Source organism: Melanerpes formicivorus, unplaced genomic scaffold (assembly GCF_026170545.1).
Source record: "Melanerpes formicivorus ecotype bairdi unplaced genomic scaffold, bMelFor1.0.p_v2 SCAF_8, whole genome shotgun sequence".
NCBI lineage: Eukaryota > Metazoa > Chordata > Aves > Piciformes > Picidae > Melanerpes > Melanerpes formicivorus.
This window is the reverse complement of record NW_027142360.1, coordinates 16,525,079-16,544,226: the sequence shown is the minus strand read 5'-3', so window position 1 is coordinate 16,544,226 and position 19,148 is coordinate 16,525,079. Positions and strand designations below refer to the sequence as shown.

Below are 19,148 nucleotides of genomic sequence, written 5' to 3'. Positions count from 1 at the left end.
CCTCATTAATTTGCAGATGCTTTCCTGCCAGCATGACCTAGCCTCAGCAGGCTCCTGCCATAGATAAAAAGAAGATGAAAATCACCATGTTTTAGTATGAGCAGGAGTTATTTACAGCAGGTGCAGGAAGTTTCCAGTTGGTTGTAGCAGATTTGGATGTCTGAAGGGAGAAACTATTTAGCAGCCCAAGGCATTATGGCAATTTGAGACAGCCTGCTTCACAAGGTTAAATGTTTAGTTATCTGCAGCTCCTGGTGAAGTCCTTGACAGCCTGTGGCACAGAGTACCCTGAGCCCCGATGAACAGTCATGACGTGTATTACATGAACATTCCTTGCACTGCCTACATGGGAGCTGTGCATTGCTGCTGGCTCTGCGCAAGTGGCAAAAGGCATATCTGCAGCATGCAATAGGACTTGTGGTAGAGGCAGGAGATAAGTAAGCTTGTGGATGTTGGGTGCATGAGACAGGATGCAGAGCTATACTGACAAGAGCTGTACAACCCTGGAGACATTTCAGCCACTGTTAGTTCAAGTGTCTTTGCCCACCATACTGTCAGAGCTGGTGTTGAAGAGGGGACACACATCAGTTCACTTGCTGGGTTTTGATCACAGGTGAAAGCCAGCCAACAGTTGTTATAAGCCAAATAGCAATATATCAACCAGTCATTGAAGACAGAGTTTGTTATGCCTTCTGTTAACCCTTTGCAAATGGTATGAGAGTTACAGTTTCCTCCTGTCCTCTAGCCTCAAAAGGACTACTGGTAAGGGGCAGTCCCTGTTGCAACAGGGATTTAGTGTTCAGGTATTGCTGGCACAAGTATCCACCTCACCTCATTAGGATCAAGCTGATTTTGCCACCCTGTGACTCCATATTAAAGAGCTTCTTTATGTAGCCATATGAAAGTGAAGTTAACCTCAACTCGCTCCTTTTGGTCTGAAATGAAATACTCTTCCCCTGGAACTAACTTTGGAACTTGCTTTTTTTGCAGTGAAGTTGGTACTATGTCTCTGCAGGCTGCAGTGATGATACAGGGTGTGTTCAGTGATCCCGAGTCTTCTTCACTCTTTGAAGTGTCAGTTTTCAAACACTGATTGAACTATGGTGTTTTATCTTTTTATCCCATGCAGTGTTTGAAAATAAAGATAAGATTGTGATCATCATGGAGTATGCAAGTAAAGGAGAGTTGTATGACTACATCAGTGAGAGGCGGCGACTGAGTGAAAGAGAGACGAGACACTTCTTCCGACAAATAGTCTCTGCTGTACATTACTGCCACAAGGTGAGCAAAGGATTCAATACTAAAAAGTGCTATTTGGAGGCTAATTAGTGACAGATATTTCAAAGCATGTCTGAGGCAACAGCATTCATTAGTAAGTGTGACAGCACATGATCATATTACAACAGGAGATCTTCATTAATACAGTAGTTTACTGTCTGTTTTTGAAGACTCAAAATGTTTTCCTGCATTGAGGCAGTTTCCAGCCACTCCCTTGCATTAGCCCTATGTTGCATTTTTGCCTTGAAAATCATTCTCCTGACTGAAAAAATAACTGACAGCATTAACTAAAACAGATATCTCATAAGACTTCTTCATCATTAATATTAATACAATCAGATAAATGGTAGCTTGCACTTTGAATGTGCAAGTGAACAGCTTCAGGAGATAAAATATATGGAGAAAAAGAAAAGAGCCAGGAGAAATACCTGAGTGTTCATATATGGGAACATACTAACTTTTCCAGATGTGGCAGGAGCACTAGAAAGATACCCTTTGATAATGACTTCATCCATCATGGTACCCACTAGAAGGACAATTTAAGCAATTAAACCCAAGGCAGCTGTCTGGCCGTCAGCATGGACCTTTTATCTCTGCTTATGAAACAACTGCATAGAGCCAAAATGTGCATGAGGCTGAAGGCAATGACCAGCTAACACAATTTTTAATCTGAATTTTTAAAGCACTTTATTCTCCACTGGAATTCTGATAAGTATACTTCTTTAAGGAAGACTTTGACCTAAACCCAGCTTGTTCATTTCCATCCTTAACATTTACAGTCCTTAAGGATTATAACTCCCCTCATCTGCTGCCCACTGGAGGAATAAAGGCTTTTCTGAGGGCTAACACCATCAACAGATAGTGTTTTCTGGTACCTGGGAGGATTGTATTGCTTTCACACAGTGGGGGCAGGATGCAGGCTGGAATTAAGTTCCAAAGAGACATCCCCCAGCCCTGCACCCCCCCAAGCCCCCTGCTGGTGTAGCAACTTTGTGGGAGGACAGATTCCAGTCATTCTTCTCTTAACCACACACCAAGTGACTAATACATTGCCTGTCACTAGTCACTGGGCCATGAGTGTTATGACAGTGAAATCAGCCCTGAAATGCAGATGCAAAGACCACCCTGCCAGCTCACCTTTAATTTTCCCAATATCTTCTCATGTTCTCCCCCATTTTTTTCTTTCTTGTTTCAGAATGGTGTTGTCCACAGGGACCTAAAACTGGAAAACATCCTTCTTGATGATAATTTTAATATTAAGGTAGGATTCTTTTTCTCAGCTTCTCAGAATGGATTTGCATGTTTTGTAAAACTTTTATCTGGGGTCTTAAAAGCGGCAGTGTTATGGCAACAGCTACTAAGCAACAGCATCTGGCAAGAGGCTTAGGGTGTTGGAGATTGGGGAAAAAGCACCACTGATGTGATGAGTCATACACACTAAATGAAGCTTTGCATAATTTAGGGGAGGTGACCCTGTCTTGCCACCCAAGGGCAGTGATTCCCAAAGCAAGTTTACTGCTAGGAAACAGCAGAGCATTTTGTGCAGTGGAGTTTATTGAATGAATTACATTATTGCTGTCTGCTGCTAGAGCTAGGAAAAAACTCTCCTGGTCTACAGGGTTCAAGTGCCTCCTACAGAACACTCTGAATGTCCTTTTGATCAGGGCTGGAAAATAAGCAAATAGAGTTTCAAAATAAACCTACTAAAGCACATGTGCTTCATTAGGAAATGGCCTTGGAACTCCAGATACGAGCGTATACTTTGGATAGTGATGACAATGATGTCATTTCCATGTCATTTCTCCCCAGTAAAAGCATGGGAATGACCTTTTTCCCCTTTTTCTTCTTTTTTTCCTAATTGCTGTAGCACAAAGATAAGTAATGTAGAGGTGAGAGCAGTCTCCAGGTTGCTGGACCTGTTTCACTTTCAAGTTTGTTCATCCCTAGATAGCTGGATGTGAGAGTGACTCAATGTGCTCATCTGTGTGCAGAAAGAGGGAGAGATGCCAGGAGAATTTCTGATTATGCTTGGGCATTCTTGCTTAATTATCCAAGTAATCAAGGAGCCAAAGAGCTAAATTCATTTTATCTCTACTGAAAGCTACGGGGCTGCAAGCACTGACTTCTGTGCTTCACGCTGGAGAGATTGTCTTCATTTTAAGCTGATGTGCAATGGAAATGGAAAGTAACATATGGTAGCTGCCATCTGTGTAATGCTGATGACAGAAGCTAACTTGGATCAACCAGTGGATTAAAGGCAGATAAATATGTGGTATCTAAAAATAGTCTTTTAAAGAAGGCCTATCCAATGCAATAGTTGGACGTCTTTCTGTTAACATGCAGTGTTAGAGAGAACCTCCTCACTCCTGTTCCTGCAGGGACGCTGGCTGCAGCAGCCTGAGCTGTTCTCAGCAGTACTGAAAACAAAAAGTAGCCTTTCTAGGACATTGTATACGGAACAGGCTTCCGCAGGCAGGATGACCTTTCTTTCCGCGTTACACGCCAAACTATCTTCCCAGCTAATCAGAGAATTCTTGAGAGAAAAGAGGAATTTGGGGAATTTGCTAGCTGCGGCAGCCTGCATCTCCACACTGGTCCTCGTATGCAAAACCAATCACTTCTCCAAACCTCTGGGGAGCTGTGCTTTCTCAGAAGGTTCCACTCCCTCCCCTGTCTTCTGTATGGGAGCATAATTGTCCTGCAGGGAGAGTGGGAAGGTGGTGCAGGAAAGGGTAGCTTTGTGTTTGGGTCCAGACAGTGGAGGTGACCCAGTGGCGCTGCTGTGGAAGACATTTGCGTAGCTGCAACTCCCCACATCCCTTCCCATCTCTGGACATATTTTTCTTGAAGGCTTTAATTTCCTGAGCTGCATTGTATTTAAGCTGCCTTGTAGGTATTTTGTGTATTTTGAGCCTTTCCTCAGTTACTTCTCTGCAAGATATAAGGCTCACCCCTGAGCAGGCCAGGCTGCCTTGGCATGGATAGGTGGCTGCAAGTCCCCACATCTTCATGAAGCTAAAAATAGACCAAGATTGGGGAGCTATTGGTATTTCATACATTTTGCTATCAATTAGTGTTTGAATTTGGATTACTTCAAGCAATCACTTTTTGTATTGTTTTCCTTTTTCTCCTTGCTGTCTTTTTTTAAACACCTTATGACTAAGGTCGGCTTTGAATGCTTGATGTTAAGCACACTGCCATGAATGCTGAAGGTTTGAATGTGTTACTGTGGTTTCTGTGTTACTTGCACAGAATTTTACTTCCCACATTTTCTTTGTTTCACTAAACAGAAACCGTTGGCAAGGAAACACATATGGAGCTGTAAATTATTTATTAGGAGTAAATTTATCAGGTCCTCATTCCAGGAATACTTATATATGCTTTATTCAAGCAGAAAAAAAGAAATATGCAATTTTGGGGGTTTGATACAGACTGATGGCTTCAATTATTCAGTGGAAAACATTGTGTAGAAATGGAGTGATCGTCTTATCTGTACTTTCCCAGTATTTATATTTCATTCAGTGGATTACAAAATTGGCAGTTTGATTTTAGGAAAGAGAAAATGAAAGGAATCCCTTTGTTCTTGGGTGCAATGTGCAATTAAACACATGTTTCTGAAGAAGCCAATGATCAGTACATTATGATACAGAAAAGCATGTCAGAGTAGTGTGGAGGGAAAAATGTAAAAGTAGATCCAGGGGTAGCAATTTAAGTAATACTTTTTAGAACAGGAAATAAAGAGGACAAGTAATCCATTAGAAATGATTATCCAAGCTAAAAGGACCCCAAGCCATTTTACATGTTACCATTATTAAATTTAGCTAATTAAATACAGCTCATGATACAGTGCATAGAGACAGTCACCTTTAAAGAGTTACAATAGTATAAGTCTCTGGAAGCAGAGTCATGTGCTCATGCAACTAGGAAACACCGCTATCTGGAAACTGATAACAAATACACGTCCACTGGTCCGCAGGCCAGAAGGGTGATGAGGGGAAGAAAGTGATCTGGTCTGTGTTATATAATTATGCTTTTCAGGGACTTGGTAATATTTCCTGCAAACCATTACTTAAAACCTCTAAATACAGAAAGTAGAAGAGAATAAAACTTAAGTTTAAACACTTGTGAGACTGAACATATCTCTATGGGGTACAAGTTCATCTTGCCAATTAGTCAAACAGTGCCTTGCCTTGCTCCCCAGATACACACCCCACTATTTAGCAAAAACCCCAAATGTGAGTGTTTCTCCTGGGAGCTAGCCTGGGATCTGTGGAGATCAGTAGTGTAGCACAATCCTAGAGCAAACCTTGCCAAGACATTGCAGCTTCCCAGGGCAAAAAAGTGTTACTCGCTTTCTTACCTTGCTCATGGTGCCATGTTCTTTAATGAAGGATTGTGGCAATGAAATAAAGGTTTCTGCAACGTGCAAGCCTCTCCTGCCTCATATTCATATGCCAGCTGCTAACAGCACAGTTCACAAAGTATACTCTGTTCTTCTTTCAGCTGCCTGCACTTCCACCTTTAGTGACTTCCACCCTCTAGTTCTAGGTAGCTAGGAGATGTCTCCACTGTTTGCCCCAGGTTCCCAGGGATGGGTACAGCTGCTACCCCTGCCGTGCAGGGGCTGAGCAGCCTCTTGCTGGCATTTTTATCCCATTAAGAAGATATCATTGTTCATAATTCTAACACAGCAGGAGGTGGGCAGAGTCAGACAGGCAGCAGGGCTAAGGCATTCTCAAAGCAGCAAAAGGTCTGTCCTGCATTGATGAGTTAGAATGCCTTTTGAGTGAGGAAATTTGTGATGGTTCTAGGCATCTGCCTTTGATGGTCTTCCAAAAAAGCCTTCTGGTGGTGTCTTCTTCTCTTCATTAGTTTTAAAAGGACCAAGTTTGCTAGTTTTTAGTTCACTATAGGTATGAATTTACTAGAAGAAATAGCTGTGGGGCAAGGATGTAGCTGCTTCCATTAGCCCATAGTTCCTGCAGTTTGGCCTGATGAGGAGTGTATATCCCTAAGCATAGCAGTTCTCCCCAGTGTCAAAGTCCTCAAAACTGCCTGCAGGGGGTTGGAGAGAAGTTGCTGCCCAGTGCAGCAGCCAGGCAATTAGTGCCTCTTGCTGGCCTATCCATATTCCATGTCCCTGTCCTGTGACACAACCTGCCTTTAAAGACACCTCTGTCATGCAGCCTGGCATGATAGAGGGGACCTCCTTGTTCACAACAAGGCTGTGGTTGCTCCTGGGCTGGCAATTGCACCTAAAAGAGACATTTAGCAGAGGCTGATGTAAACTGTATGACCAACCCCAAAGTGATAGAAGTAGAGAAAAATGCAAGTATAATAGTAACATAATCCTCCTAACTATACTTTCTCTTGGGGTAGTAAGGGGACACCAATCAGACTAACCACTGAAAACCCATGAGGGTTTCATAGTACAGGGTAAGTATATGTAATTGGGATTTACCTTTCTGGAAGTCTCACTGACTGCAGATACATTTGCTTTAAAAGACCTAAGTATTTCTTTATATACACTACAAAGAGACAGATTCTTAGGTGGGATAAACCAGCCAATTTCCATGAGTGTAAACTTCATGGAATTTAATAGTCCACACTTACAACAATAAATTACATATGGTTTATCATAGCTGGCAGTAAATATGAAACATACACCTCCTGAAGCGAGGGGAATAAAAGTCCACTTCCCCACTCCTCCCAATTTAGGAAGTTTTTTTGACTTGATGCCTTAGTTCCATTTAAGTGCCAAGAACATGAAGTAATGTTGCCTTCTATTAATCTTGTTTTGGGGGGCATGACAGTTTTAATGGGAAAAGCTGATAAACATCAGTCTGTGAGTATGGGAGTGGACTGTAACATAAATACTCTTTTCCTGAATGGTCAAAATGAAAACATGAATGCCCGAGTCTAAAAGTTTCTTAGTGTGAACAATGGTATGTGTATCCCTATATATATATATATATTCATGCACATCCACATGCATTTTATACATTCCATGGTGTTAAGGGAATGTATTTTCTTAAGGAATCACACTGTGCAGTGTTTGTCCTTGTCTTAGCTGCATCCTGAACTAAAATAAAACTCAATGACCAGCAGGAATTTTTAACACTGAAATGATCCCATTCTTCCCCTGATTGACAGGGCACACTTCATAAGGCTTAAAACCAACTTCCTGCAAGCCAGGCAGGGTGACTTGATAAGAAAGTGGAATTTAGGGCAATTAAGTGCAATCTGAGCCATGAGAATATGTTTGCAGACTGCAATTGTACACCAGCTGTTTTCAATGACATTCCAGCCATACAATGAAGAATTTACAAACCACATTTATTTAAGGGTTGAATTTTCTGCCGTGGGTTGATAATGCACTGCTTGAGAGACTGTTTTCAAACTATGAATGGACAAGGTGAGATGACTTACTGCTAATGAACAGGAATCAGCTGCTCTTTGAGCAGGATCTTATGAGTCCAGATTGTTAGAGGAACACCTGCACAAGCAGAATACCAAAACAGGAGAAGGTGAAGTGTGAAGCCTTACATTTGCTCTGTGACTTTAAAAATGTTGTGAAAATGGTATTTTTTAATTAAAAACCCACTGTTCTAATTCTGACACGAAAGGATCTGCCTATCTCTATCACTCTATTCCTAAAGTGTCTGTATATATTTCTATTTTGGGAACTTCTGTCCACACTTCACCAACGTTGTTCATTTTGGTCTCAACTGTGATATTTTTAGGTGTAGCTTTAGGAATTTAGATAGTACATAAAAAGCCTTTATGTCTCCCAGGGGTTCACTAGACATTGCAATTAAACAGGCATTAGAGACACTCATGACACAATATACATTTTAGAAGGCCAGGAGTGAATGCTGCTGCTGGTAGATCTTTCTTTTTTTCCATTCACTTTGTGTTTTCTTGAATATTCTCTTGTGAAAATTCCTGGGTTTTTGTTTCTTTCTGGTAGAAAAGACCCAAATAAGGTGAAGAAAACCCAGGAAAGACTCCTATCTCTAATAGCTATAATACCTTTTTATGCCTGTGCTTTTTGTTTTATCTATGCCTTATGTCAGTAGTGGGCAGTAATAAATCTCTGGGAAACAGAAGCGTTTGGGTTTTAAATAAGATAAAAAAATGAGAAGTGTTGCCTTGTGCTAGAGAAACAAAGGAAATGCAAAGGTTGTGGCAGTATTTGGTGTTGCTATCCTCAGCCTTTGTTTTGTAAGAACAAGAACAGAGAACTGAAGTAAACAAAATGCTTGGACCTGGTCCTGCAATTCCTACATGGGCAAAATTCCCAACAGTCTCAAGGGAACTTTTGTTTGTGTTGGGAAAGCCAGACTTGGGCCCATTGTTTCCAGTTAGGAACCAGACTTGTGTTTATTATCTCGTGATAGACATCTCATGTGCTTAACAGCTCAGATTCCTCAGCTGGAGTCCCTGAATCTGGAAGAGTGAGCGAGTGCCTTACCTTCTCCCTCCTTCAAGTGTAGCTAATTTCCAGACAATTTAAAAAATCACTTTATTCTGTAATGCTTAGTTTCCTGTGACACTCCGGCATCACTCCTCCCGTTGGATTTAGAGGTCTTAGCTTTTGGCTTGCCTGTGTGCTGTAAGAACATCAGTACTTTCTGATTGCTTTCCTTTGGTATTAATGATTTTACAAGATGAAGAGCAATCAGCAGACAGCAGGCCCAGTGCTTCTCAGTATGAGACTGTTTTTGTAAGCACATGCAATTCATCTGGGATTAAATTACTGACTGATGGTTGTGGAGTCAGTCAGTGATCTGTCTGTGAATGGAACCAAAGCATCCTTGTTCGTAATCTGGAGGATTTAACCTGGAGACCCTTCTCTTTCTTCAAAGATCTTTGGAGAGAAAAGTCAAAATATGGAACATTGAGTTAGCTGGAGAACTTGAGATATTATCTGTGTTGAGATCCTTGCCCTGCTGCAGGGTAAAACATATCTAAGACTTTCCTGATAAAGGATTTTATGTTTCATTAAGACACTGCAATTCTGTTTGCAGATTGCTGATTTTGGACTCTCCAACCTGTATCACAAAGACAAATTTCTACAGACCTTTTGTGGAAGCCCACTGTATGCTTCCCCTGAAATAGTTAATGGACGACCTTACAGAGGCCCAGAGGTAAGAAGGGTCAACTTTTCCATGGGGGTGTTTTTGATGGTGTCATTCCTGAGGGTTAATTCTAGTGTTATTGTGCATGTGGGTTTGCTCGAGTCTCTCCTCTATTGAGAGCTCTTAAGCTGCCATCCTTTGCTTTCTTTTGCTTTGCCTGTGGTTAATCAAATGTTAGATACCAGTTTGCCCATCAGTAGGCACAGCTGGGTGTGATGCTGCTGTTGTGATGCTAATGGCAGGGAGAAGAGTGAGGATCAGCTTTCCTGAGCTTCACATACATTGTCTGTATTTCAGGTTGACAGCTGGGCCCTTGGTGTATTGCTTTACACTCTGGTTTATGGAACAATGCCCTTTGATGGCTTCGATCACAAAAATCTCATCAGGCAGATCAGCAGCGGAGAGTATCGTGAGCCAACACAGACCTCAGGTATAAAAAAGGAGTGAGGGCAATGTATATTGAGCTGACAGGAATTCAAAATGGAGGGTTTGCCTGGCCCCTTCCAACATGTTTTGGTGTCGTTTTAGAATGACGAAGAAAAAGAATCTCTCATTCCCCCACTGACTTCATCTGCTGTGAATTCCCATCTGGGCACAGCATTTACCAAAAGCCTTTGTGAAATTAAAGTTTTGTAGCAGATTTTATTGCCTTGGGGAACTCATAACCAGCTCTTTTAACTAGATCTATGACAGCGGAAGGTCTGTTAGCTATTGCAAATGGAATTGTTCAGACAAGTTGTAAACCGATACAGCATACTGGTACAGATTGGTCCGCTACCTATGCTGTGGTGCATCACAAGCAGAGAGAAGACAAACGGTCAGTGGTGCAGCCTCTTACCCGAAAATGCAAGCCAAAATCTGAAGTAATGCCACTTCTACTCCGAGAATAATTCCAAGCAGTCACTTGACAGAAAAGCATCATCTAAGTCTAGGTCATTGATTGTAATGATTTCTTCTAGCCTTAAACACCTATGTATATGTTATATTTGACTCAACATTTTTCTTGCATCATTTGTTCTCCATCCCTTTCAAGTTTCTTTCTTCTTGATCTCTTTAGAAAAATGCACTGTTAAAACATAGAGAAGGTTACTGTGTAGGGGAAGGTAAATACAAAAGCAGTAACATGTAGATCATCTACAATATCCAGTTCTCCTTTGTTTTCCTCTAAGTTTTGTAATAACTAGAGCTGGTAGTTTGGTGACTTCTTTCAGTAATATGGAACTATTCCATCACTAATACAGTATAAATATTAATTTCTTTGATAACCTGGCGTTTCTTTCCCAAAGTGAAACATACTCTTCTGATAAGAAGTAATATTCAAGTGCATTTTCCAACATTGGATGATGGCCAAAGCCTTGGTCCCTCTCACTCTGAATTATTTTTGCTCATTTGATTTCCATTTAAAAATGACAAAACTAAGAATGCTCATATTCTAAATATTTCATATTCCATTCTTTGTCCATAGATGCTCGTGGTCTTATCAGATGGATGCTGATGGTGAACCCTGAACGCCGAGCAACCATTGAAGACATTGCCAATCACTGGTGGGTTAACTGGGGCTACAAGAGTAGTGTTTGTGACTGTGATGCCATGAAGGACTCAGAGTCCCCATTGCTGGCGAGGTTCATTGATTGGCATCACCGTTCTACTGGCCTCCAACCAGAGACTGATACCAAAATGAAGTGCCTTTCTAAGCCCAAAGGTCCTGAAGTTACACTAGAGAGACAAAGGTCACTGAAAAAGTCAAAAAAGGAAAATGACATTGCACAGTCTGTACAGGAAGGAGGAGCTGAAGGTGCATCCAAACCCACCTCCAAGAGACCGAAAGGCATCTTGAAGAAAAGGAGTAACAGTGAACATCGATCTCACAGTGCAGGTTTCATTGAAGGAGTGGTCAGCCCAGTATTACCCTCTGCCTTTAAGCTGGAGCAAGAGTTGTGTAGGACTGGCGTAGCCATTAAAAGTGTTGTAGAGGGAGAAGTAGCAGGCAAATACGGCACTAAGCAGTCTTCACTAATGCCAAAGAAAGGAATCTTAAAGAAGACTCAGCAGAGGGAGTCTGGCTATTACTCCTCTCCAGAAAGAAGTGAATCTTCTGAACTCTTGGACAATAATGATGAGACAGTAAACAGTGACACTTCTCCTGGAGTCACTGAGCCATCCAGAAATGGGTTTTACAGCCATTCCTGCAGGCGTAAGGGCATCTTGAAACATAATAGCAAGTATTCTACGAGCAGCACTGAGTCTACTTTGATTAGCCCTGACACACCAACACTGGAGGCTATGGAAGAAGTGGTCCTGCCTGGGGATGCATTACCTCGAAGTTACAGTCGCCCTTCCAGCGTGATTAGTGATGACAGTATTTTGTCCAGTGACTCCTTTGATTTGCTGGATTTGCAAGAGAACAGGCCAAACAGACAGAGGATACGGAGCTGTGTCTCTGCTGAAAATTTCCTCCAGATCCAAGACTTTGAAGGGCTTCAGAACCGCCCACGGCCGCAGTATCTAAAACGTTATCGCAACCGTCTCGGGGACAGCAGTTTTTCCCTTCTCACAGATATGGATGATGTGACTCAGGTCTACAAGAAAGCCCTAGAGATCTGCAACAAGCTCAACTAGCAGAGGGAAATGAAAAGGGAGGGAGTGGAGTTTTTCTGTGTACCTTTATGATGGAGTAAGCCAGGTCACTGATTTGCTGGCAATGGTGGGTTTTGCTGACGGCACCTACTTAGCTGAACTCCTAGTGAAGTAACCCCAAAGCTATCTCACATTTCTGTAACCTCTTGCTGTCAAAATATTACCTACCTGGCCAGAGAAAAACCTTTGGTCTTTGTACATATGGTGAAAGCACATCAGAATCTAGCAGACAAAAGCATCAAGATTTGATGTCTTGAAGTCAAAGCTAGACAGAATTAAAACTGGAAGTGAGGGACACAGATTTTGAGAGGTTTATAGTTAGTGTTAGATTAGCTTTATCAAGAGGTGATCTGAATACTTCAAGTCAAACTGGGATGTCTTTTAGAAAGAGAATCTCTATTTTTCCCCTGAAGTTATTCATCAGGATACAGGCATTGCACATTGGGACTCTTTGGCTTGCTTTATGCAGGAGGCCAGGTTGGGTGGTCACCATGGTGCCTTCAACCAGGGTGACCTGAGAGGTTCTGATTTCGTTCTGGGACAGCTAATGTGTGAGACTCACTTCAGAACAGGTGTATGTGGGCAAGTGGTGGCCATTCAGATCTGGCCCCTCCCACAGCCGTGCTCTTCAGTGAGCAGGAAGCCCTAAAATTGTTTCTAGCTACCGCTACTACCACAAAAACAAAGTCACAGAATCTATAATGGGAAGTGGAAGGAATGGATGTTAGCAGCACCTAAATCACTTTTTAAGGTATTTCAGCCTGTGTTCAATGTATGACTCCTTCAAAATGGCCAGCCAGATGAATGCCCAGACACAGATGGATGTAACTAAAGATCTCAAGGGTTAACTGACCCTCCAATCTAGAGTTCAGATGCTGTCAGCAAATGATGCAACCTTGCTGTTAGCTTGTAATATTTGAGAGTGATAGGTAGTTTGCAACCAGAATGTTAGGTTAAAAAAAAAAAAGGTTGTAGCAAGTAGGAAATGGATAGAGGTCAGAAAGTTAGTGGGAAGGTGCCTTTCTCCAGGTGAAAATGTGTCTAGGTAGGTAGTAAAGGAGCAGAAAGACTTGAGCAATGAAATGATGATGGTGGATTTGATAACAGAGCTGACATGAAATTGCAGGCCTCTCTCTCTGTAGTGTAGCTGGTACTGCGTGTGCAATGATACCACTTAGAAAAAAACAAGCAAGAAGGATGTGTTTTTCTTCTCAGACATATCTGACTATCCAGACTGAAGGCTTCAACTCCCATAAAGGTACCACATGGGTCTACTGGATTACCTGAATGTAAGCCTATGTCAGAAAGGCACTGTGTGTTTGACAGGCCTGGGCAAACTGGAATCTTAAGGCCCATTTCAGTCTCATTTCTGTGAGCACATAGCCCTTGGCTTTCTTGGAGATTTCTTGGAGGTGCACTGGTGCAAATAAGTGGCAGGTTTCAGCCTGTGATGTCAAATGATCCACAGCTGCAAAACTTATATCTATATGCATACCCAGAGCAGAAGCATAGGGCAAATTCTGTTCTCAGTCCTACCCTCTAACTGAAACTGAAAGGAGAATTTGTCCCATTGCATCCAAAATCCTGGAGAATGTGTGGAAACACAATAGAGTTGCTCTGGGAATTCTCTGGGCATCTGGGATAACCCCATAAATCATTGCTGTCTGGGACAAGGAGCTATTTCACTTGCAGGTTCCTTATTCAGTGTGTCATGGTACTCAAGTCTGCTGGTTCTTCCAAATGGGCTGCCTAGCATAAAGGTGAATGAGCTTCAATGTCCTGAATCAGTTGATTTGTCTCTATTAAGGACCTTATTGTGAAGCACTGGACCAAATTTGGCCCTGGAGTAAATGGCATCAATATCATGAAGTCTGTGAAAGATGTGTGCTGTCAGGTGGTCAAGAGAAGTCTGGATCACCGTTCTGTTTCAAAGAATCAGAGAGTGGTTTGGGTTGGAAGAGACCTTCAAGATCATCTAGTTCCAACCTGCCTGTCATGGGCAGGGACACCTTCCGCTAGATCAGGTTGCCCAAAACCATCCAACCTGGCCTTGAATTCTTCCAGGGAGGGGGCATCCACAGCCTCTCTGGGCACCCTGTTCCAGTACTTCACCACTGTCACAATAAAGAATTTCTTCCTAATATCTAATCTGAATCTACCCTCTTTCAGTTTAGATGTTAGCTCAGGAAGGGCAACTGCAGGTCATTTCTCTACAGATGTGTACTTCTCTGCATGATATTCAGATGTCTCACCTTCTTACAGGCCCTGCATGTGCTCTTTTAGCCCATCTGAAATCAACATCTCATTTTGCAGCGTATTGAGTGAGTAAGTTTGCTGTGGTACATTTTAAAACCACTCAACACACTCTCCATGGCCTTTCTGATACAAGGATGTGCTTTGCAGCCATGGCTTTTAACTTGTGCCCTGGAGCATAAGAGCCAGATCCTCAGCTGGTGACAGTCAACACTGTGCTGTTGACATGATGGAGCATCACTTTGGCGAGGTTATGCTGATTGACCCTGCAGACCTGGCACTGAACCTTGAAAGGATTTATAGAAGTTTCAGGATGAAAGGGAGGGATCTCAGATAGCTGTGGTAGGGAAATGAGGAGCACCTCGAAGGCTCGTATCTTCCGAGGCTTTTGCCCAGGCCTGCTTCCTTGTGTACAAATGTGAATGGGTGACTGACTGCTTGCTGCCAAACTGGAAATGTTATGTAGGGATTTACTGGCATGTTACTGGCATGTTACATGTTTACTGGCATGTTATCATTCCTAGAAGAGAAGAAAAAAAACCCAACAAACTTGACTGCACATTGTTACTATTAGTGTTGTGATTTTTATTTAATTTTTTTTTTTGTAATACAAAGTTGACTTTTTTATTTGAATTTGTCTCTCTTTTTTTGTTTTGTTTTGTTTTGTTTTGTTTATTTATTGGTCTGAAAGCCATTTCAAAGGTATAATAATATATTTGGTGTAATTTAATTGGTGCAACATTATTTTACAGCTGCGGCCGAAATCGTTTGGTGGTGTTTTCTATTTTTATTCTCCAAGTCCTTGGTTGGTTTGAATTCTACGAGGCACACAAGGGAAAACGCTGGATAATCACCCAAAGTGTTTGTATTTTTAATCTGATACTGTTTTTTATTAAATAAAATGAGATTATCATAACTGTGAAGAGTCTCTCTCCCCCTTTTCTTCTTCACTGTACATCAGCATAAGCTGAGGCCAAACGGTAATGAACTTGTCATGCAGAAATACAGCAGCATCTTGGCACGTTGTGCCAAGTTGTGTATGCAAAACTTCTTGGCTTGTTTGTGCATTTGAATATGTGGGTGGCCACACACACTCCCGTGCTATGGAGTGTTTGGCACTGCAACACAGCCAAAGCTTTCAGCTATAGAAACGTTTGGTAGAGAAGAATGGTTAACTGGGGTTTCATGGCTGGAGAGCAATGAAGTTTGTTGGCCAGGTGTGCTGCAGGTGAGACAGAGCAGGCTTAATGACCACAACACCTTTGTAGACCAGAGACAGAAGATCACAGTCCTTTCCACTCCCTGTCAGAGAAATGGACACCTTGTTGACAATGTTAATGTTCCTGTCGATATAATTTAGGAGTTGTTTGGGAACAAAAAGACTGATGGCCATCCACTGCTGTCAAGTGCTGGATGATTTCAGTGAGATAAGCAGCCAGTGTAATTGGCTGGTGAGAGAGAAAAAGGGAGGTGATTTTCATTTTTGTGGAGTCTCCTTGATAACAAGAAGGCTTTAGATTGTTTTTCTTGGAAAACAGGTGGGCGTCATAAGGGAAACTGGGTGCTAGTTATGCTGTGTGTGTGCTGGGGACTTGTGAAAGGAAATGGTTGGCAATGCCCAAATGTTGGCTCTGAACAAGACACCATTAAACTCTGCTCTTGATGCAGCCAGCCAAGATACCTGTGGTGTATATTCTGCTTTTTAAATTACAGGTGGTTTGGATTAGGATCCAAGGTTTGGATATCATGCAAAAAAGGCTTTCATTTTTCAAATGAATTTTTTCTCTCTCGAGCTTTTTAAAGCAAGAAACCATAGCTGTAGGTGCAAGGTATATTCATTATGACCACTTAAAAGTAAGTGGTCATAAGTAAGTAAGTAAGAGAAAGCCAACAATGCAGAAAGGCAAGCAGCCATTAGAAAGGGAATGATTAGCTGCTGTATGCTGAGTCAGAAATTGTAAGGTATGTATTCAAAGTCAGCACGTGTATTCTTGTACCTGAGGTATCTCAGATCTAACTGTGTTGCTGTTGGGTTTGAAAAACATAATGCAAGTCTCTTCTGTAATAGCAATTATGATGGTTTTTATTTGTTTTAACACACTGTGGGGAAAAGTGAAGCTGAAGGCAAACAATTTGTTTTGCTTTGAAAATAACAACTTTTAGAAACAAAGTTCTGGATGGCTGGGTATGGTGCACATATGGGGCAAGCACTGAGCTGTAATTTCAAACATATTTGAACAGCTCTGAGAGTGCACACGCCTGGGGTGGGATGGGGAGGTGGGTGTCTAATTTTCCTATTTATGAAAGAAGATAAGTGCACAGTGATAGCCTTAGCTGAAGCTGCATAGTAAGTCTGTAGTCAGACTTTGTCTTCTTTCATCCTTGCTCCATGGAGATTCCAGTGTTTCTCAGGGACTGTTGGAGTTTTGTGAACCGGACAAGACAGCAGCCCCAGGAGCTATACTGTCAAGTGACAAAAGCAATAGTAGCTTTTAAAAATACAGCCACAAATAATCTTGTCCATTACAACCCCTTCTTTAAAAGTCAGCAATCTCAGTTTCTAATGCTGGGAAGCCTGTGCACGTGCCTAACATGGTAATGTCAGGATCTCTCTCCTGTGGTAGGCTTGTTGAAGTCCAGGGGCCAGCTCATGCAAGAAGCATTGCTTGATATTGAGCAGCACTTCCATGTGTTGGTGGAGACCTGGAAGCCAGCACAAAAACTTATGGAAGAACCTGTCACTGCTCCTCAAAGCTCACTAGGCCTAAGTCACCGGTGCAAAGGGAGAGGACTTGTGCTGACACAGTGGATGTCAGCTCTCTTCCAGTGCTTGCCAGCCTTGGAGGTGGTCCCTGCAGCCACTCTGTAGTGCTGGCAAGAGAATCAAAATTCAGAGCACAGTGATACAGGACCAATTCCAGCCATAGAACTTTGCACCTGATTTGTACTTATGTCTCTTTTTACAGAAGAGACTGATCTCCTTTTAGAGACTTCAAGGACTGGAAAGGAGCTAAATTGAGGTGAAGAGGTGGCATTTTTCATTGTTGCAGACAAATGTGTTTACAGATTAATTTACTAATGGTTCCATAAGCACATGTAATAAACTTTGCAACATCAGAGGCTCACTTACAGCTACAGGGTAAGTCATAACCAGTCCAATGAAGGAAGAAGCCCAGTACTCATGTAAATTTGATGTATATGAGATGCTTATAGTTTAGTTAAGCATTTATCTCAGTGATTCACATCTCATTTTAATGAGATGCTTCTAGAGACAAAGCTGCAGGAATGCTTTTGCTGAGCCAATAGAAACTCCAATGTTTGCTAACATCAGCCCAGGCTTTTCAATACCTGTCCCAGAGTTACTGGTTTCAGGGTTTCAACTGAAAGTTTTACCACAGAGGAGAACAAGTTGTGTTTCCCCTGGATTAGTGGTATTTAGTGTTCAGCTAGGGCTTCTTTTTATTATTATTGTCTGGTGGAGCTGCCTTTTCCTCCCTGCCAAACCAAGACATCTTTCTCATAAAAGGCTGAGTAATTTGGCTAGAGAAGCAACTTTTTTTTGGATAGATGATCTGAGCATTTTGTTTCTGGCTATCTCTTTCTAGCCCTTACCCCCTGCCCCATATTTCCTGGAATTTCATCAGTGCAGAAAACCCTTTGATTTGTGTATCCTCTGACCATACAGAACCCTGCACTTTTAAGGATATTATCTGTATTTGCACAGATGCTTAACTGTTCTTTGGAAATACATTTTACAAGACAATTTCATGCATCACCAGAAGGCTCCTTGTCCCAACTCATAGGATGGGCTTAGAGTTCACAGTGAGAAGCAGCTCATCGTACCCAGGACCATGAAGGGATTAGATAGCCATCAGAGTCAGCTGTGGATGTTGGCCACAGGTACACTTGCAGGTCAGGACATCACCCTGTTTTTTCACTCAGCAAAGTAGCTCTACTGCTGCTGTGAACTCAGGGGTTTTTGATGATGAGCACTTCCGAAAATTCAGTCTAGATCTTTTTCACAATGCACATCCAGAGCTGAAGCCACTGCTGTTGGAGACCATGTGGAAATGTTGGCGCCAACCCACCTTGACATTCTCTGTTTGCCCTTCCTCCTTTTACTTTATCCCATTTATTTAACAAAAATAATGTCCCTTACTCTAGTGGTCTAAATTTTTTTCACTGTCCTGTTTAGTTTTGCTCCAGAGACTGCACAATACCTTGTCCGGACACTGGGTTGAGCTTTGCTTGTGAGGTGCTTTTGCAGCACTAACCCTGGCCATGGCATCCCTTCTGCTTTGGAGGCTATTTGGGTTGCCAGCTAAAAGCATAGTCTTGTTCTGCAGCAGTGACTCCAGCTCCTGTGCCTTGCAGCCAGTTACTTTTCTTCCTGAATGCAGAAACTAGACGGGACCTTGAGCTAATAGCAGGGCATTCTCTGAAAGAGATACCGTGCTGAGGAACAATTAAAGAGTTGGACTGCCAGGACAAATGGGTTAGACCAACCAAATATAAACCCCTGGAAGCTGATGGTGAGATTATACTCTACCCAGCAGGAATCCACTTAGAAATCCGTGCTCCTTTCATAGTCTAGGGAGATACTATTGCACTTAGAAATACAAGCAAGGAACAGCTGTAGAGGAACTGAAAAGCCAGGAAGGAAGGAAGAGTTCTTCTTGTGGCTCTGCAGTGATTGAGTTTATTAACAGACTCTTCCAGATTTCACCCTCAAAGCTAATAGGACAAGACATACTTTAAATAGAACCAAAGGGAAAGCAAATTCAAACCAGATGTTAGGAAATATGTAAATATATGTTTATATTTACACTTAAAGCCCTA

The 19,148-nt window shown here is 42.1% G+C and overlaps 1 protein-coding gene across 1 annotated transcript in view; it reads left to right on the top strand.

Moving 5' to 3' along the window:
• NUAK1 (NUAK family kinase 1) overlaps nt 1-15,232 on the top strand; it is a 49,321-nt gene extending 34,089 nt beyond the window's left edge. The window contains exons 3-7 of the mRNA XM_068142302.1: nt 1,130-1,281; nt 2,474-2,539; nt 9,309-9,428; nt 9,717-9,849; nt 10,885-15,232. Coding sequence (XP_067998403.1) covers nt 1,130-1,281; nt 2,474-2,539; nt 9,309-9,428; nt 9,717-9,849; nt 10,885-12,038 — 1,625 coding nt within the window. The 3' untranslated portion in view covers nt 12,039-15,232. The remainder of the gene's footprint in view (nt 1-1,129; nt 1,282-2,473; nt 2,540-9,308; nt 9,429-9,716; nt 9,850-10,884) is intronic.
• Nucleotides 15,233-19,148: the final 3,916 nt, after the last annotated feature.